Source organism: Caloenas nicobarica, chromosome Z, assembly GCF_036013445.1.
Source record: "Caloenas nicobarica isolate bCalNic1 chromosome Z, bCalNic1.hap1, whole genome shotgun sequence".
NCBI classification, from domain to species: domain Eukaryota; kingdom Metazoa; phylum Chordata; class Aves; order Columbiformes; family Columbidae; genus Caloenas; species Caloenas nicobarica.
Genome location: NC_088284.1, coordinates 51,287,848 through 51,313,824, shown reverse-complemented (window position 1 = coordinate 51,313,824; position 25,977 = coordinate 51,287,848). Strand labels below are relative to the sequence as shown.

The window sequence follows — 25,977 nt, the reverse complement described above, 5'->3', positions numbered from 1 at the left end:
TTCCCTGTCCTTCTTGAACTGAGGGGCCCAGAACTGGACACAATATTCCAGAGGAGGTCTCACCAGGGCAGAATAGAGGGGAAGGAGAACCTCTCTCGACCTACGAACCACCCCCCTTCTAATATGCCCCAGGATGCCATTGGCCTTCTTGGCCACAAGGGCACAGTGCTGGCTCATGGTCATCCCGCTGTCCACCAGGACCCCCGGGTCCCTTTCTGCTATACTGCTCTCTGATAGGTCATTCCCCAACCTATACTGGAACCTGGGGTTGTTCCTGCCCAGATGCAAGACTCTACATTTTCCCTTGTTATATTTCATTAAATTTTTCCCTGCCCAACTCTCTAGCCTGTCCAGATCTCGCTGGATGGCAGCACAGCCCTCTGGCGTGTCAGCCACTCCTCCCAGCTTGGTGTCATCAGCAAACTTGCTGATAGTACACTCAATTCCCTCATCCAAGTCATTGATGAATATATTGAATAGTATTGGTCCCAGAACTGACCCTTGAGGCACTCCACTAGATACAGGTCTCCAGCCAGACTCCGCCCCATTGACCATGACTCTCTGGCTTCTCTCCTTCAGCCAGTTTGCAGTCCACCTCACTACCTGATCATCCAGTCCACACTTCCTCAGTTTTGCCGTGAGGATGCTGTGCGAGACGGTGTCAAATGCTTTGCTGAAGTCAAGGTAGACCACATCCACTGCTCTGCCATCGTGAATCGACCTTGTTACGTCTTCATAAAAGGCTATGAGGTTGGTCAAACACGACTTCCCCTTGGTGAAGCCATGTTGACTGTCCCTGATGACCCTCTTATCCTTGATATGTCTTAAGATGGCACCAACGATAAGGTGTTCCATCCCTTTCCCAGGGATGGAGGTGAGTTGCCCGGGTCTTCCTTCTTGCCCTTTTTGAAGACCGGAGCGACATTTGCTTTCCTCCAGTCCTCAGGCACCTCTCCCGTTTCCCAAGACTTGGCAAAGATGATGGAGAGCAGTCCAGCAATGACTTCAGTCAGCTCCCTCAGCACCCGCGGGTGCATCCCATCTGGACCCATGGATTTATGGATGTCCAGATTGCTTAACTGGTCCCTAACCCAGTCCTCATCAACTGAGGCAAACTCCTCCATTGCCCTGCCTTCCTCTGGGGCCTCAGGGGTACGGGGCTCCTCAGGACAGCCTCTGGCAGAGTAGGCAGAGACAAAGAAGGCATTCAGTAATTCTGCCTTCTCTGTGTCTTCTGTCACCAGGGCACCCACCCCATTCATCAGTGGGCCTACATTACCTCTGGTGTTAGTTTTATCTGCCATGTATTTGAAGAAGCTCTTCCTGTTGTCCTTGATCCCTCTTGCCAGGTTTAACTCTAAGGAGGCCTTAGCTTTCCTAGTTGCCTCCCTACATCCTCTGACAACAGCCTTATATTCTTCCCAAGTGGCCAGCCCCTCCTTCCATGATTTGTAAACCCTCCTCTTCTACTTGAGTTTGCCCAGCAGTTCCCTGTTTAACCACGCAGGTCTCCTGGCTCCCTTCCTTGACTTCCTGCGCGTCGGGATGCACTGATTTTGAGCTTGGTAGAAGCAGTCCCTGAATGTTAACCAACTATCTTGGGCCCCTTTACCTTCAAGCAGCCTTGCCCACAGGATTTCCTCCAGCAATTGTTTGAAAAGGCCAAAGTCGGCCCTGCTGAAGTCCAGTAATAGTTCTAGTAATATAATTTAATACAAACATATATAATCTACTGTATATGATATATCCTGTAATATATATTTTTATACTTATAAATACATAGAATAACATTGATAATAGCATAATATATGATATATGATATAAAATATATGCTACAGGATATGTAACATATTATATGATTCTTCATATTTATATATTTTATGTATATTATAATTAATATTTTACTCAACACCTTGCATTTTGTTTTCTATGTTAAAATTCTATGATTTTACATTAATTTTTCCTTCAGAAATTCTGTATTGTTTTCTCAAATTTCAGTTCCTCCCTTCCTGAAAGCATGCAAACTTTAACTATCTTTGTATGTAAATGCTGAGAGATATTGCATTATTACTGCTGTTATTAAACTACCAAAATGTATGCTGCTTTTGAAGTTTTTTGCTATATTATTACCATTAACAGTTATATTATGAATACTCTTTTTGCTGAGATTATTTCAGTCCCAAATTGCTTCTTTCTGAAGTGAAAATCTATAATGTAGTCTGATATTACAGAAATATTTCTCTGGCATTCAGACTCTAACCTCTTGTGCTTGTCCTCATGATATTTTAAAGCTGTTTATCACAGCTTGTCTAGAAATACTGTGATCATTTAACATCACTGTGAAATTTTGCAGCAATTCAATAAGTCAGACAAAGAAAACATCAAATAAAGGCAGGGAGGTCAATGGGTGTCAGAACTGTCTGTAAGTTTTAATGATTCACCCAGGGAAGATAGTTGGTTTCCATGTTTTAAGATCTGTGGTAATTGGGGTCAGGTTATGTAATTAATAGTAGCTTTGAACTTGATGAGTAGCAAAATTGAAATTCTTCCCACTTATAAGTACTACGGGACCTATAAATACTTCTGTTTCATTGTTGTTGTTGTCCCTGGTTTCATTGTCTGTGAAGACACTGGACGCTTGCTGCATCATAGGCTGTATAAGCATGGCCAATCAATTGAGAGAGGTGGTTATCCCCTCTACTCACACTTGTGAGACAACATCTACATATTGTTTCTAATTTTAATCCCTCCAGTACACTAAATAAATAGGAGTGAGTATGAGGGGAGGCCACCAGGATGTTTGGGTCTGAAGCACTTTTCCTGCCCTTCAGGTTGAGGGACCATGGCTAGTTCAGCCTGGACGAGGGATTGCATTGTGGGGGACCTGACAGCGGCCCCTGAAACCTAAGAAGAAATCATAAGAAAGCAGAACCAGGTTCTCTGCATTGGTGTAAGGTATATCAAAGACAATGGCTGTAAGTCGAAAAAACAGAGTTTCAGGCTTGATCTAAGCAAAAAGAAATTCTCAATGAGGACAGCCAAGCAGCAGAGCAGGCTGCCTAGAGAAGCAGTGCAGGCTCCATTCTTGGAGTGTTTTAAGCCCCAATTCGACAAAGCCCTGAGAAACCTGGTCTGAGCTCAAAGCTGATCCTGCTGTAAAGAGGAGACCTCTTTAGGTCCTTTCCACTCTGAATTATACCACAATCCTATATCATAACCCCATGATTTAACAGTTCTTTGATAGGTAGAATAAATCATCAGCTTGCAATCAGATATCAGACAAGTGAAAAGGAAGCACCCAACAGTTTTTCCATGTCTTATAAATTTTCATAAGAAAATTAGGATGCACTGCTGCACCACACATCTGTTAACAAATCTTCCATGCATAATTATACTGACAAGTCACAGGAATGAAAGTAGAGATGACATAAAAATAAATTCATGCTGATTTATAGTTTTTTTATCTATGCAGTCTCCTGAGTGAACCTAAAAGTATAGATCTGTACCTCTTTGAAATACAAAACCAACATCATATGATGAAGAAGAAGATGATGAAAAAGAAAATCACATAACAAATAGAAATAGTAATATGTAACTATTTTAAACAATAGTGAAGTTCATGAAAACTCATAGTGTAGCATCTGATGTAAAGAAATCAAGCTTATTGAATATTTGAATCCCTCACACAACTCTAGACAAAATCCTACCCATTCAGCTCTTCAGTTAAGATGAAATATTTAGGATGATCTATAACATTGCTTCTCCTGTCTTTTGCTTACAAAATTCTGTGGCAGCAGCCATAGAATTTTGTGCAATAGCTTACTACTGAACATAAACCAGATCTGTTTTCTTTGCTAATGAAGACAGAAATTAATGAAATCAGAAATGTCATCACAAATCTTCAATAAGGTATCAGTTTTTCTCTAGTTTTCTCATTACCTTTAAATGATTTCTTCATAGATGATAGTTTTCTGCTTACTACATACATATTCAAGATGTACAAGCTTTATATTTTGAATTACTGTATAATTTTCCAAATTTTAAATTCTTGTGTGGAGTTGAAACGTTGCTCATTTATATTGCATATACTGCATTAATCTTCCATAGTATAGTTTTCCAAGTTGCACACTCAGAATGGTTAATATACATAAGGTTTGGTGATGAAGGCATGCATATCTAATGAATGGTATGTTTCTCCTGAGATATGGTAACCAGCTATGAATTCACCTTCATGTAATTCTTTATTACATGAAGTAAATTCAAATTGCATAAAAATACTGAATTTTGTACTCAAAATATCTGTTTGAAAACTATACTATTTCTGTATAGTGTGTCATCAAAAGTATATCTTTACCACTCTACCCTGGTTTGCACCGGCTCATAACATTTTATCTTTTTCCTTTCTAATTACTCAAAGAACTGGATGAAATTTTTACAAAAGTGTATCTTAGGCTGTTTAGCAAAAAACATGTAAAATTTAGTGCAGTCAAAACCCATTGTTGCTTAGCAAAACTCTGGAGTTATTACTTACTGTCACCACGGCAAAGCAAAGGCCCCAGTTTGTAAGCTGCTTCAGAATTTGGTCTGCCAGTATCTGTGATCACAATTTCAGTCACTGGTAAATGCTCCTTGTAGGAGAGGAATCCAGTATCATTAGTCCTGAAAAGGTAAAATGAAAACCACAGCTCTCCTAAATTTTTCTGATAAACATTTCATTACCATTGACACATTGCTGTATAAAAGGAAATAATTAAATTCTGAAAAAAAAGTGCTTTATAAGCCTATGGGTAGTATAAGCAACTGTGATTACAAACATATGCTTTGGTATTGATATTGTGATCATTTGACAGAAGTGAAACAATTTCACAGGAAGTAGGCAGTTTTATAGTTGTGCTTGTCTGAATAAGCAAGTGAAAATTCTTTTCTATATAAATGGCTGCCTAAGCTAAAACATTTGCCATTGTGAGGAATTCTATATTGCTGATAAAATAGCATATATATACTGGTCTGTCTCTTCATTATTCAATATTAAAAGGCTTATTATAACTTTCAAATAAGTCTAACTTTATTTTTCCTTTTTCACCTTGACAAAAGCTAAACCAATCAAATAGAAAAATATGAAGTCATGCTGAGTGAGGAAGAAAAGAAGTATATGCCACAAATATGTAAATTGCAGAAAAGGAAATATGCAACCTTGCACTCAAATAATGCACCCAGGGCTTGTGAACTTAGACCAAGTTCCTTGTTTAAAATCTCCATTAACTTAGTGTCAGAAATGAATTTCTAAATTTCATAAACACCAGTTTTGGCCCTAAAATTGCTTCAGTCACTCAGGACCATTCTGGAAAATTCGATCTGTCCATTCAATTCTTTTGTAGTTGAATCTTCTCTTAAATGGACAAAGCAAATAGCTCAGAGACAACAGTGCAAACTCGAAGAGGGGAGGTAATAGGGAATTTACCCTGTTTAGAGATTAAAGGCAAGACACACACCCAGCAAGCAAGCCGTATTTCTCTGGGAATGTGGTTGGGCTTAGTGGCCCTCTCTCTCAGTACATCATGCACTGGAACTGAGACAATGAGAAGATATTCCATCCTTGTGCTGAGTGAAATGAGTGATTTTTATTTCTCTCCTCCCCATTCTCTTTACTAGCATGACCATCTTTACCTTGTGTACAATTTCTGTTTACCTGTTTTGGAGCACAGTGCACACATGTACATTTGTTTCAGGAAAACTTTTCTTAAATAAGAAATGTAAAGTATTTTATTTTTAAATGTTATTTTTTGATGAGGTGAGTTATTACACATTTCTAACTTAAAACTGAAAAAAAGCGTGGTGGAGTACTGGAACAAGCTCGCCAGGCATGGTCCCAAGGCTGACAGTATTTAAGAAGAGACTGGACAATGCCTTCAGACACATGGTGTGAGCTGTGGGTTTGTCCTACGCAGGGCCAGGAGCTGGTCTCAATAATCCTTGTGGCTCTCTTCCAACTCAGGACATTCTATGACGCTAAAACTCTTGAAACACTGAAAGTGTTTGCTTCATTAAAACTGTGCTGCAAACAAGGGGAAAATGAAGAGAAACTAACTTACGTCTTCTGCACAGATGATTTACATTTTTGTAGACCTTTAGAAACAGATTTTAAAAGAAAAAGTCTTTTTTATTTTAGATTTTTAGAGACAAAGATTTTGTTGAGTCAATCAAGGAGTTTTAGAGCTAAATCTATGTCTAATCTATGAAATATAATAGATTTCACTATGACCATAGAATATAAAAACCTTATTTTCAAAACCGCATTGTATGTAACTATGGTTTTCTGTGCTCAGAAAACATCTCAAACAAGTACATCTCCCTACTTTTCCCACCCTATGAACTGTATTGACTTAGCTGATTCAAACCAGTAACCTCTAGGGAACTGACTGTAACATTAAGTACAACTACCAAAGCAAGTGTAAACACAGCCTTCATAACATTGGAGTTACTGGGATGTCTCCACTTAAAATTAAAATGTTAGAAGTGAATACACATATAACTATAAAACAAGAGGAATTATATTTTCAATGTAATATATGCATCAACATATGCAATTTACTCAGAGTGGTTATAACCAAGACATGCATGTCATCCGCTATCTACTTTACTTACAAGTGTGCTACCATTATAAATTAAACTATGTCTGTGAGCATGGATTAACTGAATGACAAAAATGAGCAAGAATGTATTACATATGCCAGTAACTACTCAAAATCCTATCTTAAAATGAATTTGTCTTTTTGCTGTTGAGAAAGAAAATTTGTTTATATTGTTGTACTGCACAAAAATGAGGAAATTCCTAGAGTGCTGTGTATTTGTTTGATCTCTTTGTTGGCATGAGCACAGCCAATATCACTCTGTGAGTTTTACTGCAGATGCAAATTCTTTTCCTACAGAAGCTTTTGAAGCTTGTGAAGAATTGTTCATTGACTAACTCTATTGTTTTTTCATTTCTGTATGGTAACAGAACAAGCATTTCCAACCAAAATCACTAGTCATTCCATTGAAAGGTGGATATCTAGCTTGAGGAGAAAATAATGTATTGGTTCATTTTGTCCTCATGAAGGTGTTCCTAAGTACTTTTCTTGCATTTTTCTATTTTCAAAAAACAGATGTGTATACATTTATTACTATGCACAGATTAACCTACTCACTGAATCAGATTTATATAAGTTAAATATATTTTAAATGTTTAGAAGTTTAAAACTCTATTTAACAGAAAAGCCATCATTTGAAAAAATTCCTGTCTGCTTTATAAAGTCCTATACTGCACTGGAGCTTTTGTTGAGAAAGTTATATCTGATCCTGTTAAGTGAAAAGTGAGGTTCAGACTTGACATTGTAACAGGGGCTCATATCTTACATTACTTATTTGAATGGGATGATAAGTAATACCAGAGAATTTCAGGTACAAGCAGAAGATCTACATTTTAGAAATCCTTCTGTCCCCTTAGAATAGGATTCCATATCAGCGCTTTGTTCCACTGAGAGCAAGGTTGGTCAGTTCTAATTATCTCACTTTTAAATGACAAAAAAAAAAGGGATAAAAAGTCTAAACTTAAAAGTGTGGTTAAAAATTATGCTAAAAAACATGTGGCTTTTTCCCAGAACCTTTAATTTTTGCTTTAGTTATTTTCAGTATTTTAAAACTAATATCTGAAGTTGTACTAAAGACCAGAGCTAATGTCTTAATATATAACATGCAATACACTACAAAACTACAAAGTATCTGTATAAAATTAAACCCTCTCCAGAATGGAGAGTGAAAGAATTAGCAATAATGCTTAATGTATATAGTTATAATTTTGTGAGCAAATGTGTTCTGTATTAAAGAAGCAAGTGACACTATGGTGTTCTAAATGTGCTAAGGCCTATATATTTTCTTTATTTACTTTCCAGGAAAAAGTATTTTGAATAAGCAACAGTAAAAAGTCACCATTCATCTCTGTCTGCATCACAGTTGCAGTAATGCTGGGAATCAATGCAGGTCCCCTCTAATCCACAAGCACATTTTTGTACAGCAGGCAAGGAACCTCCCCAGTAAGTCTGTGTTTCATTGGTTCTTCCAATCCACCAGCTCAGTGGCATCCCATCTAAAAGGCAGGTTAGAGAAAATCAGTGCGCAGTTTTCTCTCTTACTTCTCCCCATTTTTCTCATCCAAAGAAGTTTTCATAAGTTTAAGCAGAGAAAAATAACTTCTCAAAACGAAAACCTTTAACAACAATTAAAACAAAACAAAACAAACCACCTGCCTTTACTTGAAAAGTAATTATTCATTTTAATACTTCTGAATCAGGTATTAAATGACTGTCATAGGTTTTTGCTTACATTAGTGGAAAAGGGAACTCACAGTCCCTAGCTCAGCCAGCCATGATATTAGAATCATTTATCTTAAGCAGTCCATTTATGTGATTCATTTTAAAATGGTCCATGAAAAAGGAAATATCATCACCCTAAAAATCAAGGTAGTTTATATTCCCAAGTAAAGATCAATTTGAGATCATGTAACTACCAGTAATACAAGGAGAAGAGTACAGAAAAGCTATGCAGAAATGGTCTTATCCTGCTACCAAGAGTATTACAGAATACTACTGCTCGTGTGACAAATATGAAGCAGCTGAATAGTGGTGTTAATCAGAAATGCCCAAAGACAGCTGTTAGGTTGTGGGCAGCAGATTCAGAATTTATATAATCAGAGTCAGCAAAAATCATATTCATGATGCTCCCATGAGAAAATTGATGTATCTAGTGAGCAGAAGTGAGGTTTCACAGGATTATTACATCTCTGTCTGATGCATCCAGTCAGTATTGTTTGTAGCAAAATGATAAAACTGGATGTTTTCTTAATGTTACAGTACTGCAGATTAAGCTTAAAGATGCTATAAAGAAAGCACAGCAACAGAAAATATATAGAACAGATAAAAGCTAAAAGATATGAAGCATAAAGATAAACCATCTCAAATGAGACAGAAGGGTGATAGGTGCAATGCATGAAAGTCAAGGCATGAGAAGAAATCAAGTACTGCTAAATTATAGAGTTTCTTATAGATGTACTTCTTTTTGCTGTTGTTAAGAGTTCCAAGTTTTCAGAAGCAGGCCCACACAAAGAAGGTGGAATTTATCCCAGTCTCAACTTCACTTACAACAGCCACTGCTTATTAAACCTCACTGTTAGATAAGACCTCTGTTACCCTGACAGTCTCTCAGATCGTAAACATATTGACTGCATTCACTACCACACAACTGTCAGCCCAGCAGGCCAAAAAACGGTGCGAGCAGTTTCTGGAAAAGTCAAACTTGCATAATGGCATCAATGTCCAATATCAGTGTTTGTGTTTGCAAGCCATCACAGGAGGAAGAAAACCTAGAGACAGTTTATAAATAATTTATCAGACAACACTTTAAAAAACTTCCAACAACTAAGACTGTAAAAAGACAAATATTTCTGCTGTTTCAACAGCATGCCTTAGCTTTATATTTTAGTCTTGAATTAATATTCCCAGTCTTTCACTAGGGACATTGGGGTATGTTTAAAAGCTGGTCTCAGTTATTTGTTCATACAGTAGGGTGAGGAGAGAGTATTTACTGAAATGCTGCAAGTTCATACTGATTAGCCCAGATAGTTATCCCTGCTTTGGCAGAAAACATTGCCTAAGTGAAATAAAGCTATTAAATAAAATGGCTAGGGGTTTCTTCATAATGACCACATAAATCTATTAACAGGTGACTTCTTTAATGGCATCGTTTGGAAATGCTATCCAGGCCAATTAAATATAAAGTATTCTTAAAATACTGTCACATAAGAATTACTATGTGAGTGCATGTTCCAAAAACTATTTCAAGTTGCCATCATCAAATTTAATACTTCTCAGGCAGAGCTAGTGAAGATTACAGACAGCAGATACGGGAGGGATTAAATTGTGCAGACAATTTGTTAAAGTACCTATTTGCACTTCACATTCTGATATTTCATTGTGGTCTTAATAAATTAAACAGAACAAACTTGTTTCAGTAAAATGTTATTTGAATTTTGTTTCAATATCAGGTATGCTTCAGTTATGAGCTGTTTGTGATTGATTGCTTTTTGTTTGTTTTGTAATTTTGACTGTAAAGTCATTCAAAGAAACATGCATAAATATCATCAAGTGAATACTTAAATGTGATCTTAAACAGAAAAAGCTGGTGAAGACTATCTTCAAATGCTGATTAGATGAAATAACAACTAAGTTGGCCTGTCCAAAATTTCAAATTAGATCATTTTATCTTCCTAAACTTCCCTCAAATTTTTGTATTCCAAACAGAGTTCTTATTTAGCTCTCTGAATTCTTCTAAATAGGCCGATCATCCTGTAAAATTTAAATACAATTGACACTTATAATTGCAACATCCTTACAAAAATTTGTAATGAAATCTCTAAAGTTCATGGTGCTATGTCACAGTGGGACACTAAAATTTAGGATGCATACCTACTGGAGCAAGCTGGAAATGTTATGTTTCACATAAAAATACATGAGAAATATATTTCCAAAGCTCTCAAAAACATAGAACCAGATTTTTTTGTAACAGTTTTACATCTGAAATTACTACTCTTCAGAGAGAAAAAGTAAAATGTTCTGTCATCTATCCATCCTTTTCAATGGAAAGGTATATCATGAAGAAAAAAGATATGAAAACAAAAGAGAATCCCTAATTCCTCCTTCTCCCCCTGCCTGTACGTCCCCCCCCCGCCCCCCGCCATGTCTCTAATATCCAGAAGATAACAGAAAGAAGTATTGCATAGGGTGGAATGACCTTAAATTTTTCAAAAGATACTAGAATTCTCCCTTTCCATGATATGAGCAAGTTCTAAATTCATACTTGTGGAAAGAAAAACATGATAAATCAGAGGATATTTGAAAAACTTATTCTCACAGACTCGGAGACAAAAGCCCAGGGCTCACATTTTGCTCTGTTCAAAGACTGAAAGTATTTACCAGACTAAAAACATTTTAGCATATATTCACGATACACTGCCTGTTGTCAGTTTAGATAAATCCCATTTTTAACTAGGGCTTATCTATGAAATGCAAGTTTTGCTTAAAAGTAAATGGATTGACTGCTTCTGAGACTGCACAGATGTCCTTGAGAAAGCAATACTGATGTGGTTAATTCTGTAAATAGCTCTGCATTACAGTGCTGTGCTGAGCTGTTTATCTGGTCTACACAATTTAAAAGCGATTCAGTCATGCCTTTTCCAGTTACAACCACTACAGTGATCACTGTGTAAATATAACCCTGATCTTCTACCACTCATCAAACCTGTAGGATGCCTATATGCCCCATGACTTTGGAAGGAGTGGCTGATACTCAAGAGTCACATGCTGCTGCCCAGAGTGTCTTTGACAGGCTGAAGATAATGGCTGACAGGAACCTCATGAAGTTCAACAAGAGGAATGGCAAAGACCTGTATGTGGGGAGGAATGGCCACAGGCATATGCTGGGGGCCACCTAGATGGAAAGCAGTTTGGTAGAAGAGGCCCTGGGGGTCCTGACTGATACAACGTTGAACACGAATCAGCAACGTGGACTTACTGCAGAGAAGGCTACTGTTATCCTGGACTGCATTAGGAGGTTGAGCCTTACCAGCAGATTGAGGGAGGTCATCCTTCCCCTCCATTCAGCACAGGTGAGGCTGAATCTGGAAAATTGTGTCCAGTTCAGGGCTGCCCATTACCGAAGAAAGATGGAAATACTAGAGAAATTCCAAGGAAGTGCCACAGAGATGATTAAGCGGCTGAAGCATCTCTCCTATGAGGAAAGGCTGGGAGAGCAAGAACTGTTGAGCATGTAAAACAGAAGGATCACGGGGATCTTATCAATGTATATAAGAACCTGAAGGGAGATTGTAAAGATGACTGAGACAGTTTCATTCCAGTGGTGTCCAGTGACAGGACAAGAGCCAATGAGTACAAACAGAAACATGGAACATTCTTCCTGAACATGAGGAAACATTTTTTAACTGTGAGGGTGGCTGAGCACTGGTACAGGGCCCGAAGAGGTTATGGAGTCTCTTTTTCTGGAGACATTCAAAACCTGCCTGGATGAATTGTGTGCTATCTGCTCTCAGTGAACCTGTTTTAGCAGAGGGGTTGGACTGGATGATCTCCAGAGATCCCTTCCAACCCCATCCATTCTGTGTTTCCGCCATTCTAAGATTGTGAAAACTCATACTGTTTGCTGCTGATACAGTTCAGATGCTGAAAACTATACTTATTACAGTGGATACTTGAAGTGCACTAATCACTAAGTTCCCTGAAAAAAAGTACCAGCACATATACTTTGAAAAAAACACACTTTTTTTTTCCTTTTTCTTGTTGGTGAGACCTATCCCTTCAAAAGTGCAGAGCATAAAAGAGTATCTTTTTCTTCTGCCAGGAACTTTATCTGGTTTTAATCTTGCTATGACTGAATGGGTCAAAAAGAATCTGTTCTTATTAGGTCACCCAACATGGTTACTGCCTTTGAATTAAAAATGGGCACAACTAAATCCTGGAATGTAAAAGTCTGATTTTTATCTTAAGGAAGTGATTTAATTAAGAATGCCATAGAAGATAAGACAAAGTTTATACTATTTGACCTCTAAACAGTTATGAAAATGTAGCTGTACCTGCTTTCAAACAGAGATGGAAACATAAACCTTAAACACAACTGTTCCCGTTTTTAAGCAGCCTCACTGCAGAATCCAGGACTGAGCATCATGAGATCCTAGCTTTCTCTTACCTCAAAGCTCTCTCTTTAAGAACAGCCTAAAACCCACTCCTCAGAGGAACGACAATTTGTACTTTGTACAGTCCATGGTAGTGTTTAAACAAAGAATGACTTTACAAAATCCGTAGAACTCACAAATAACTTTCCCATGCCTATTTATTACTAACATTCAGAAACCTAAATTTTAGATAGCTTAGCACAATTGACTGTTTACACTCTTTCAGCTTTCTAGAAAAACCTGCATTTCTGTGCAATCTCATTATATCACAAAAAAAAAAAACAAGTCCTGCTTGCCTAAGTCTTTCCCACTCTTCTTCTCTGACATAATTTTTTTCATGGTTTCTAGCTTGATCACTTTGCTGAAACTGGTGACTTGAGAAGGTGGGATTAATTGGTGTTGTGTTTTTTTGTTTGTTTGTTTGGGTTTTTTTTCACTTAGTCTGTGTGACTGTTAACAGCCTAAAGATATGAAATAGCTAGAAAGCACAATCTTGAAACCCTCTGATTGGTCTAAACCAAGCTTTTGAACACCTAACTGTAACTTTAATTTGGAGTCCATAGGTAAAAGGGAGCTTCAGTGGGACATCTTAAGCAGTAGGTTCATCTTTTATGCTGCACAGATGGTTTTGAGTAGATATTTTGTTAAGAGTGAATTCTAGTCTAAGAAGTCTAGCGATGTCCCTGACATAATTAACGAGAAAGAATATGCAAGGAAAGAGTTTAGAGATAGAATCAAATTCTATTGCACTCAGAGGCCTGCTCTCTACTTTGTAGAAAAGAATGTCAAGAAATCAGTTTGAGCAGTTTCAAGAGTTTCTGGTAGACAAGTCAAACAATTCAAATTAGTTTTTCAAAAGACAGTAAAAAATGAGATTTTTATTTCCACAGGAGTACTTAGGAAGGATATTCATGATGAATTCTCCTAACAGCACCTCTGTGTCAGTGAAAGTTAAGGTTTAGGTAGACTACATAACTTCATTTTTCTTTAAGTATGTCAGAGGATCTCCATTATTTTTTCTCTTGAAAGAATTATGCTTTTGTCAGTAAACCACATTTTAAGGTTTTGTTTGTTTGTTTGTTCTATGAATGCTTATATTGAACAGTGGAAATTTAATGCTATCAATGCTTTTTGTCAAACACTCAGAATATGCACCTTAGAGTGTTCAAAAACATTCAGTGATAAACTTCTGATATCTATGCAATAGTTTGTGTTCTTTTAAGGAGATATTTCCTCAGTCATTCCTTCATTAAAATGTAAAATTCCCTGGAAGGTAGACCAACAGGAGTTCTGTTAATAATAATCTCTGTTAGTTTAAAAGACTTATGAGAAAAATCAATCTTGAGAGCACTTAATTCTGTGAATGAAGACCATTACAAAATAACATTTGTGATATTCTGGTTCAGATATCTCTTGGCAACTTAGAGGACTCTGAGTACTAGAAATTGGAAGTAGTTCAAACCCCATAGTAGCAAAATGCCATAACCTTGATAGAAATAAATACCTTTAGCAGCCAATAAAAAAAAATGCACTGTGCAACATAATAAGATTTTTCTGCTTTACTTACCTGCCTTATCTAAAAGCCTTGACTTTTTGCAGTGGTAAGCAAGCTCCTGCTCACAGTGCTCTGCATGGTTAATTGTATCCTGAAGCTGGTCTAGGCTGGCAGAGTACTTGAAAAACACAGCGTGAGGGTTCTCTCGATTAGCAGTTTTGACTCTGGTTAGGTTAGTGTTGTTATGCTGTATAATCGTCCATGTTGTATCTTTCAAAAGATGTGAAAAATAATAAAGAATGAGAAGTAGTTGCATAAGTCGTTAATGGAACAAGAACGTATGATGAAATCAACCTAAGTGACTTCTTTGATCCCAAAAAGTTCTTTTGGGCATATGAAAGAGAAACATAAATAACTGAGCAAAAATGAAAACAATTAAACATTGTTTCTATTTAGAAATACATTATCATACCATAGCTGTAACAGCTATTCAGCTTGTTATGATTATTGAATAAGAAAAGTTTAAGTGATGACACCCAAATAATTATCTTTGAAATAAGATATGGTTCACCTGGTAAATTGCAATGAAATAATAGAAAGAAATAATGCTTACTATTCTTACTTTTCCCAGGCTTAAGTTGTTTATAAAATAACATTACATTACATATATCAGTATAATTTGAATTAATTTATTATGTATGAGATATTGGCCTACAGCCTTCTTCTATGATATAAAGACGCGAAAGTAGCTTTCAAATACTGTACTTACTATAAACTCAGATTACATTAAGGTGAGTTATTCTAGCCATCTAAAATCAAATAGTAGTCATTATTAGAAGTATTATTCAAAACATGTACTTAGTCAAGGACTAAGAACCACAGCTTGCAATGTTCAATAGAAAGTTTCTTCTAGACACCTGACATAATGTTAATTTATGGCAGTCACCATGGCATGCCCACATGACTCAGCCTGTAATATGATGAAATACTAGTTCAGAACTGAGAGCTACATTTCCCTAAAAAGCACATACTAGCCTTAAGTTGACTTTTAGCTTGGATACTGCTGGGTAAGGAAGCTACATACTTCATTGCATTGTGTGCCTTATGATTTGCGTTAAGTGGGGGCATGCAAAATATTGCCAAAATATTTATTGCAGAAGCATGTGAACTGTGTCTGCAAGATGTGGGGTTTTTTTCCATGAATCACTAGTATATATTCAGTATTCCAAAAAAGATTTGTAGAAAAACGTGTTCCAAGGTAATGCTCTTGTAATAAAAGAGCAGAAGAGACTTGCATATAAATATAATTCAAATGGATGAATACTAAACAATATATTACATGTTTATAAAAGGCATGTGCTACGATGTGTAGTCTGCTGTGAAACAGACTTGTCCCAACTTGGAGACATGTTGCTTACACTAAGTAACAAAGCAGTTCAATATCTTTCCAGTTATATTGATACTTCAGAAATATCCTATCGTAAATAGTCTTACTTTAACTTCCTACAGCAATTATGGGAAGTATTTTTCATTCTAAAAACTTAGTACAATGCAAAACCACACATATCGAGAACTAAAACTCATTCTGCAATACTTATATGAATGTATTACTTTAAAAGCTACTAGAGGCCACAGGCTATGTACTATGTATTTACTTTCAGACTACAAAAAATTATTTTCCTGTCCACTGAGACACAAGAAGCATGACACTGGCTGGTACCATAGCACAGAAATGCATTTGTCACTCTGTCTTATAGTTTGTATACACAGAAATGCAACATCAAACACTCTGCTTAGGAGCACAGAGATTACTCCCTCCATGTTCTTCAAAATATAAATTGCTCTAAATATTGGTGTGTGGTTAAGGCTCATATATTCTGCTGTTTTCTACTGTTGCCAAGGCCCTTCACCTATGAATAGGGAAACACTGAGCTTATTCTGTTGCAATTTCCACTTGCAAAGCCTGTAATACTGTGACCCCTACAACTAAAATCCAATTCAAGGCAAGGGTGAGCAGGCTCCCAGTTAAAGCCTGTCTGGGTCAGTCAGGTTAATTTTAGGTTCACGTTCTTTGTATTCTTGTATCTTAATAGTCAATATAATCTGAGTAGATACGAGAAATATTTTTTCTGATTTGTAGTATTTATGATAATATTTCTGATGTTCTAATAGTAGTATTTCTAACTATTTAACAAAGTTGTATTTTATTTCCCTAGCTTCCTACAGGTCACACACAGCTGACATTATAAGATATTTATAGGGAGGAAAGTACTACTTGTCACTTAAGGACAAGTATTAATCAGAAAACCTAAAGGAAATAAGAAGGTGAGACTCTTATTAAAAAAAAAATATATATATATATAAAAATATGTCTATTTGTGCAACTTTTTTATCATTGGTTACCAGTTTCTTGGTCAAAATATAGTATTTTATTAAGTACCTGTTCAAGGTGTCAAAAAGCAGATGGCTGGAAATATAGCAAACAGAATACTTTTTGTACATACACTTACACACAGACACAAACGTATCTAAAGTTATTGTGAACATAAAAATTAAGACAAACAAGACAGCCATCAGATTCATTATCACACTCCCAAACTAAAAAAAAAAAAGCAGGTCACTGCAAAGTTTGGTAATCTTAACTGGCAATGTGCACTGCAGGTTTTTTGTTCTGAAACTGACCTCTAAGAATAAAACCAGGGAAAGGCATGTCCCTCCCAGCTGCCTGAAAATAAAGCCTCATGACTGTCGAAAACAAGGCAGTGCTGCAAGAAATGTGGGCATCTGCCTTCTCTACCTCTGGTGGGAAAAGGGAATACTAGTCACGATGAAACCGGGAACAAAACAAATATAGAAGATTCACCCTGTCAGACTGCATCTTGAGATGATGAACTGATCTATGAGGTTTGTTTAATGTAGTAAATAAGGACTGACTGAGGTAAATGGCAACAGCTGTCCATGGACACACAAGGATAAATCACACACTACATCTTGGAGGGTTATACCCACTTTAAAAAATTGTCATATTTCTGCTATGATTCTTTGGTCTCCTTTAGTCTCATAGGACACAAGGATATTTCTTTTTAAAGGCCTGTGCTAGTCCAAAGTGTGCCCATTGTGAGCTTGTTGAAAAGCAGACTAACATTGAAGTCCGATATTTAAAAATTCTAAGTGATATAAATGGTCAGATTCAGAGAACCGGGTTAAGAGGAGGAGCCAGGGAGCCTGAAATTGAGGCTGTGAGAGTCCTACTGGTTGCATTTCCATTCTCCAAAAGATCTACTTGCATTTTGAAAAGTGAAGCTTAATTTCTATTTTCCTCATATGAAAGGCCAGTTGTGAACTATAATTTTTTCAGAAGGCTATGGGGAAAAATCAGTAATTCTGTCATAAAACATAACTTATTTTCTCATTTCCTTAAATATCCTCAAGAGGCTGTAACTTCAATGAAAACAAAGCCACTCCCCAAAAATGAACTATTATGACATTGTCTCCATATGGAACACATGTCCCTTTTATGCAAAGTACAACAGGAATGCAGCGTTAGCTTCACAGCCTGAATCCTGTTATTATTCTAATTTCCTTCCCTAATTCTTTGCCCAGTATTCTGAGCTAAAGAGTCACCTTCATTTTGTTGTGCATGTGTACATTAAATTTATGAGCTACGGAGACTTCTTTCTTGATAACTCATGTTTCAATATAATAAGCATACAGACAGACCCAGTTACGAGTTAAGGAAGTTTATCAACTCACCTGTCATATTACAGTATACAAGAAATGGTCCCAAGGGGCCACTTCCATCTGAATCAATATTGTAAAAACCTGAAGTGTTCCCTCTGTGCTTATAGGCCTCACACGATTGCTCATAGATGGCTGTAAAAGAACACATTCTGTCACAAATGTTATGGCATAATTTTATATTTTATTCAGAGAATTTTAAAAAAAGTCTGTGGAGCCTGTCAACAGGGAAAAGAAGTTTTGTGCGTTCACTGCTAAAGAACACAAAAGAAATCACACGATCAAAACCATACTTTCATTTGAATTTGTAAAGCACATTTCATTTTACTTATCGGGCAGATGACAGGTGGCATTTTCAAGCATTTTCTTCCATATTTCCAGCTGCAAACTTCAGGGAGTATACTGTGAAATGTGGGTGAGTAAATGCTTGTAAAACTGCCGAGAAATGTGAATGCCAAGGGTATTACCTGGATCCTGGCAATCAGATTTTGAGAAAAAAAATACTAACTACCTCAACCAAATCAGATTGTTGTTGTTGTTATTATTACATACAATAGAAGGTAGGCAGTATTTCTAGCCACTTTGATTGTCTCCTGGCATTTTTTGTCTTTCACACTTCTTATTTTCTTCCCTTTTTAAATAGAAGAGGAAATGATATGTCAGAGAATACAGTAAAAGAACTAAATAAGCAAAGACAAAATGACAGTTCCTTGGTCCCGTATCATGTATACTTTCTATCAGTCAAGGCCTAAAGCAAGTCTGTGATCACTACTTTATGATCAAAAACCTGATGAAAGGGACTTATCAATCTGCCTCTATACTTAAGCAGACAGGAACCACTGATGGTAATGCCACAGCTAGACCACATTGGCCTAACTTCTTTAACCATTATATTGCTATTGAGCAGTCATGCTGTTCTGGTTTTTCTTTTCAAAATTAGACTGTGTGCTCTATCAGTTATTATCAAATCTTGAAAACACTCTGCCAAAAAGAAAGAGGCATTAGACTCAGAAAAAAAGAAAAAAAAAGCAAAAAAAAAGCGCTATACTATTGAAAACAGAATTCCACAATAATTTTTAACAATGTAGAAGATTTTGAACTATAATAATTCAGTTTATTTAAATTTAGGGAAAAACAAACAAACAAACCAACCAACAACAACAGCAACAACAAAACCAACAAACAAACAAACAAACAAAAACAAAAAAATGATACTAGTACAGTAATCCAAAATAGGTGCTGTTTAAGAAAAAAAATAAATAGTTTTTGGAAGATTGTGATCTCTGTGGTTTTTTGTCTGATGTTTACTGACATTATATGGCAACACCTATTAAAAAAATAAACAATTCATTCAGATTGCTTACTCTATGATATATTCAGAAAGCACCATCTGTGTAATTTTCAAATGGAATTTTGTGGTTCCTTACAGAAAATAATCTTAATTAAATTTAAACGTGACAAAAGAGATTCAATTATTTATTAATTCTTTCATGAACATGGTAGTTTGTATACTAATATTTTGAGATCAGTAACTTATTTCTAGGTTTATAACAAAAAGAATGTTTCTTTGAGAATTCAAGAGTCACTTTTTTTCTTTTGAAATTACACAGAATTATGATAACATGGTCAAAAATTAAACATAGTTCTTGATTTAAAATAATTGTTAAAATCACTAAAATCAAGTCCTAAGGGTCTTCCATTTTCTATCCAAAATTACAGCATTTTATTAATCATAAAAAACCATCCTGCAAGGCTTTTATATGTATTTTTGACAATGAATACAAATTCAGTAATACTTTTCATATTACAACATCTCTCACAGACTCTTAATCATTAGGAAACCATGGTCTCCATCTGTGTTCATAGATATAATCAGCTGATTCAACATATAATTTTTCAAATTATAATGTATGAAATCACCTTCATCTTAACTTTGGGCTCGTCATAGAGAGGTCTGCTGCCTCCCTGGGGCCAGGGTTAAAGACATAAAAAGGAAACTTGGTTAGGCCCTTAGAGTATTATCCCCTAATAATTTTTTCAGGTAAGCGGTGATGAAGCTGAAAAGGGAAAACTTAAGGCAATGAAGAACGGCTTCAAGGCCTCCAGATGACTTATCAAGGGATCAAGAGCACAAGTAGTGTTCTCCTCCATCCCCACTGTTGTAGAGTATGACAAAGAAAGATGCAGGAAGACCCACCAGATCAATACCTGCCTGTGGTACTGGTATCATCAGCAGAATTTTACTTTTTTTGATCATGAGTCAGCTTGCATGGCATCTGGCCTGCTAGTAACAAATACGACGCACTTGTCTGAAAAGGGAAAAAGGATCCTGGGTGGCAGGAGTTGTCAGGGCTCATTGAGAGGGCTTTAAACTAGATTTGAAAGGGGAAGGGGAGGAAACCAGGTGTGGCAGAGGCAAACCAAAGTGCAGCATGACAGCATTTAAGGGAAGGGGTGCTAAGTGAGGCCCTTCGGTCTGCCGTCCTGGTGGAGGTAGGGGTTGGAGAGCCATGCTGTAGAAGAAACACAAGGGTTATTGATGTGTTAGAAACCATGGAAGCTCTTGAGGAAGGCCACAAAGGAATTAGGGCTTCTCACCGGCAAAAGGTGGCAAAATCAATGGCCCAGTTGAAGTGCATCTATAGGAATGTGCGCAGCATGGGCAACAAACAGGAGGAGCTGGAAGCCATTGTGAGGCAGAAAAACTACAATGTAGTTGCCATCACAGAAACATAGTGGGATAACTGTCACAACTGGAGTGCCGCGTTAGATGGCTATAGACTCTTCAGAAGGAATAGGCAAGGAATGAGAGGAGGAGGGGTTCTCATGTATGTTAGGGAGTATTTTGATTGTCTGGAGCATGATGAGGGTGATGATAAGATTGAGAGTCTATTGGTGACAGTCAAGGGGAAGGGCAACAAGGTGGACATCCTGGTGGGAGTCTGTTACAGACCACCCAAGCAGGATGAAGAGGCAGATGAAATTTTTTGCAGGCAGCTGGGAGAAGTGTCTTGATTGCTAACCCTTAGTTCTTGTGGGGGACTTCAACCTACCAGATATCTGCTGTAAATAAAACACAGCAGAGAGGAAGCAGTCTAGGAGGCTCCTGGAGTGTGTGGAAGACAACTTCCTGAAACAGCTGGTCAGTGAGCATACTAGGGAAGGCCCCACTGAACCTATTGTTTGTAAATAGAAAAGGATTAGTGGGTAATGTATCAGTTGGAGTTTACCTTGGGCATAGTGATCATAAAATGATTGAGTTTTCTATTATTGGAGAAATAAGGAGGGTGGTCACCAGAACTGCTACTTTGGGCTTCCAAAGGGCAGACTTTGATCTGTTTAGGAGACTGGGTGGCAGAGTCCTTGGGAGGCAGTCCTGAAGGGCAAAGGAGTCCAGGAAGGCTAGTTGCTCTTCAAGAAAGAAATCTTAGAGGTACAGGAGCGGGCTGTCCCCACGTGCTGAAAGATGAGCCAGCAGGGAAGAGTGCTGGCCTGGTTGAATAGAGAGCTTCGTCTGGAACTCAGGAATAAAAGGAGAATTTATAACCTTCGGAAGAAGGGGCAGGCTACTCAAGAGGACTATAAGGATGCCATGAGGTTATGCAGGGAGAAAATTATAAGGCCCAAAGCTCAACTAGAGCTGAGCCTGCCCACTGCTCTAAGAGGGAACAAAAAATGCTTCTATAAATACATCAGCAACAAAACGAGGGCTAAGGAGAATCTCTACACTCTGGTGGATGCAGGTAGAAACACAGTGACTGAAGATGAACGAAAGATAGAGGTACTAAATGCCTTCTTTGCTTCAATTTTCAATTGTAAGACCAGTTGTGCTTCAGGTACATACCCCCCTGAGCTGGAAGACAGGGACAGGGAGGAGAATGAAGCCCAAATAATCCAAGGTGACATGGTTAGTGACCTGCTACACCACTTACCCACCCATAAGTCTATGGAGCCAGATGGGATACATCCAAGTGTGTTGAGGGAGCTAGTGGAGGTGATCACTAAGCCACTTTCCATTATCTATCAGGAATCCTGGCTAACTGGGGAGGTCCCAATTGATTGGAAATTGTCAAACACAAAAAGAAGGACCAGAAGGAGGATCCAGGTAATTATAGGCCTGTCAATCTGAGCTCGGTGCTGGGGAAAGTCATGGACCAGATTATCCTGAGTGCCATTACACGGCACATACAGGACAATCAAGCGATCAGGCCCAGTCAGCATGGGTTTATGAAAGGCAGGTCCTGCTTGACCAACCTGTTCTCCTTCTATGGCAAGGTGACCTGCTTAGTAGATGAGGGAAAAACTGTGGATGTTGTGCACTTAGACTTCAGTAAAGCCTTTGACACTGTATCCCATGGCATTCTCCTGGAGAAGCTGGCAGCTCATGGCCTGGATGAGTGTACTCTTCGATGGATAAAGAACTATCTGGATGGACAAGCCCAAAGAGTTGCAGTGAACGGAGCCAAAACCAGTTGGCGGCTGGTCACGAGTGATGTTCCCCAGGGTTCAGTATTGGGGCCAGTTCTATTTAATATCTTTATCAATCAATTAGATGGGGGGATCGGGTGCACCCTTAATAAGTCTGCAGATGACAACAAATTGGGTGGGAATGTTGATTTGCTTGAGGGTAGCAAGGGTCTAGAGAGGGATCTTGACTGGCTGGATTTTTGGGCTGAGGCCAATTATATGAGGTTTAACAAGGCCAAGTGTCAGGTCCTGCACTTGGATAACAACAACCACATGTATTGCTATGGGCTCAAGGAAGAGTGGCTGGAAAGCTGCCTGGTGGAAAAGGGAAGGAGCCAGCAGTGTACCTAGGTAGCCAAAAAGGCCAGGAGCATCCTGGTGTACATCAAGAATAGTGTGGACTAGGGAAGTGATCGTCCAACTGTACTGAACACTGAAGAGGGTGCACCTTGAACACTGTGTTCAGTTTTGGGTCCCTCACTATAAAAAAGACATTGAGGTGCTGGAGAGAGTTCAGAGAAAGGCAACAAAACTGGTGAATGGTCTAGAGAACAAGACTTATGAGGAGCGGCTGAGGGAACTGGGGCTGTTCAGCCTGCAGAAAAAGAGGCTAAGAGGAGACCTTATCACTGTCTACAACTACCTGAAAGGAGGTTGTAGCATGGATGCTGTATGTCTTTTGTCCCAAGTAGCAAGTGATAGAACAAGATGAAATGGCCTCAAGTTGCACCAGAGAAGATTCAGATTGGATATTAGGGAAAAGTTCTTCAAAAAGAGGGTTGTCAGGCATTGGAACAGGCTGCCCAGGGAAGTGGTGGAGTCACCATCCCTGGAGGTGTTTAAAAGGCGTATAGACAAGGTTCTTAGGGGCATGGTTTAGTGCTAGAGTTAGGTTAGTTTATAGCTGGACTCGATGATCCTGAGTGTCTCTTCCAACCAAAATGATTTTATGAATCTACAATTCTATATTATACACTGTGGTATAAGTATACACTGTATTATTGCCATCCTTTCTTTGTAACAAGAATTTTCCTAAAATTGTTATTTATACCACTGTGTTCTTTACAATTAAGGCATTACAAGAAGAGTCATCACTGCTGTTGACTCTATAAAGGCAAGATTTAATAGGCAGACTTCTAAAATCAGTGATTTCTGAAAAAATCCCATGTGTGTATACATATGTTCTTTTCATAAAACCTAACGTTGACAACTAGGATCGTGTAGATATTTTAAGGAAAATTTGCAAGGACAGAATTTTTATCTGATCATTAGGATAGTCTTTGGAATTTAAAAAAATTATTTGTAAAGTTTCATCAGAACTTCTAGTGATTAGATGCATGTAATGAGACCAGAATAATGATTTATTCTGCTTCCAGAACATACTTAAAGTAATACAAATGTAGAGCATCTCCTTAGAAATTAGTTAAATTACATTCAACTAGGGTTTGTTGTTTTGTTTGTTTGTTTGTTTTCTTTTAATTTTTCCTAATCTCCCTGATTCAGTAAAGTACATAAACACATGTTTAGGGCTTAGCACTGTGCACATTGCCTTTCACATGTATGCAGTCCCCTTGTCTTAGAAAAAAATAAGTTATTAATTGTTGTAATGACTTAAGATTAATTAAACACATTTCTAAATTTTTTGCTGATTAAGAAAGTGTAATTATATGGATGGAGGAGGATATTACTGACTATCTTGTGTAAATTAGGAAAAACGTGAAACAGAAATAGATAAACATTTGAACTTTCAAGGAGTTTTTACTGCTACATATTTTGAATTTTCAAGGCCTTTCCTTGAACCAACTCATGAATATTTACATGACTGAAAAATCTTCCAATGTGAATTACCAATACAAATGTATATTTTTGTGGTGAAAAAAAATCAATCAAAAAGAAAAGAATAGTCAGAAAACTGCTTAGACTTACGATAGTGGCAAGTAGCTCCCTTGTAACCTGTATTGGCACAGTTGCAGTAGAAGCTGTTCCATGACTGTGAGCATTCACCACCATGTTCACAATAATTAGGCAAACACCTAAAAAGAAAAAGAAAGAGCATGTTCACTCTCTTTTCTGTTCATTTATATGTCACTTGTACTTATCAAAGGATGTAAAATCATGGAAAAGAAGTATAATAACATGAAGGAAGCCTTCAAGCCCATTGGGGAAATGTCAGTTACTGGAAAATTAAGAGAATTTCCCTTCATCTTCCCCAATATTCCTATTGACTATAATCAATATATTAATTATGCAATAAGCCTGTAAGAATAGAAATAAAGTGTAAGATGTATAATTCTTACCATTCAACTCTCTGCAATTCAATACAGATTGATAAATGAAAGATTTACATGCTGATAGTTCACTGGCAAGTTTTGCAACTGATAGGATTTCTTCAACAACGTGTCACAATAAAGCAAAGCAGCATCACAACAGATTTCTTTCTGTTTTTCTAAAAAAATAGAAAAATAAAACCAAACCAAACCAAACAAACAACAACAACAAAAAGCAAACAAAAAAGAAAACAAAACCAACCAAACAAACACAAAACCCACTACCACATAACAAATAAAACTGTCCATAGTACCCGAGAACTATTTCTTATTCTAAAATCATGGTTACTTCCTATTCTAGAAAGAGTAAAATATTCAGTATGCCAGTTTGTCGGTTCCGTAAAAGAGGTAACTATCAGAAAAGCCAGTTTTCATTCTGGTCTTATGAGTAGAAACTTGAATTTGCCTGTAACTGTTTAACGGTTAAGACCGAAGCAGTTCACCTAAGTATAAAATATTGCATGAGGTGAAAAGAAGATGATAATAAACAAACAAACAAACAAACAAAAACCCCACACCTGAAAATATATTGAAACAGAGTGTCACATTTTAACCAATTATTTACCAGCTCTTCACCTTAGAAATTAGTTAACATTCTAATTGCAGTGAGTGCACATGTATATGCATGTATCTGTGATAGAGCTTAGAAAGTACGAGAAGGCTTTATTTTTCATATTAGCCACAGGAAAAAGAAAACAGGCCCGCTAATATTCATGGGGTCTTGAAATACCTTTTAATTCATTGAAGAAATCTTAGGAGTGCTTAAATTAAGATTGTAGAAAGTCCAGCAGTTCATACATCTGCCCTATGAATAATTCAGGAGTTTTGTACATTCACTCCTCCTGACTCTCAGAGCATTTTATCTTCCTTTCATGTTTACAAACAAAGATAAGCAGAGGTTTTCAGAGAAGGGAAGAAAAAAAAAAAAAAAGAGGCAGGTAAAGTAAGTAAAGTGATATAGCTCACCTATTTTCAAAGAAATAAGTGACATTTTTCCAGCGAAACAGCTGATCTTGTTTCTATTATCTCACAGAATGTATTTCTAAGACAAGTCTGTAGGTGATGTATGTGTCACTGAGCTTTGGTTTGGAACATAAAAATGAATTTTAGGCACCAGGTTTATGATTATTTTGATAGAAAATACTTTGAAGGAATTCCATAAATGTGCATAG

The 25,977-nt window shown here is 37.2% G+C and overlaps 1 protein-coding gene across 1 annotated transcript in view; it reads right to left on the bottom strand.

The window, feature by feature from the left end:
* Window positions 1–25,977, bottom strand: part of CNTNAP4 (contactin associated protein family member 4) — a 206,087-nt gene that overhangs the window by 32,064 nt on the left and 148,046 nt on the right. Inside the window, exons 10-14 of the mRNA XM_065655702.1 lie at window positions 24,405–24,511; window positions 18,027–18,146; window positions 14,346–14,543; window positions 7,969–8,125; window positions 4,532–4,659 (exon numbers count right to left, since the gene is read on the bottom strand). Coding sequence (XP_065511774.1) covers window positions 4,532–4,659; window positions 7,969–8,125; window positions 14,346–14,543; window positions 18,027–18,146; window positions 24,405–24,511 — 710 coding nt within the window. The remainder of the gene's footprint in view (window positions 1–4,531; window positions 4,660–7,968; window positions 8,126–14,345; window positions 14,544–18,026; window positions 18,147–24,404; window positions 24,512–25,977) is intronic.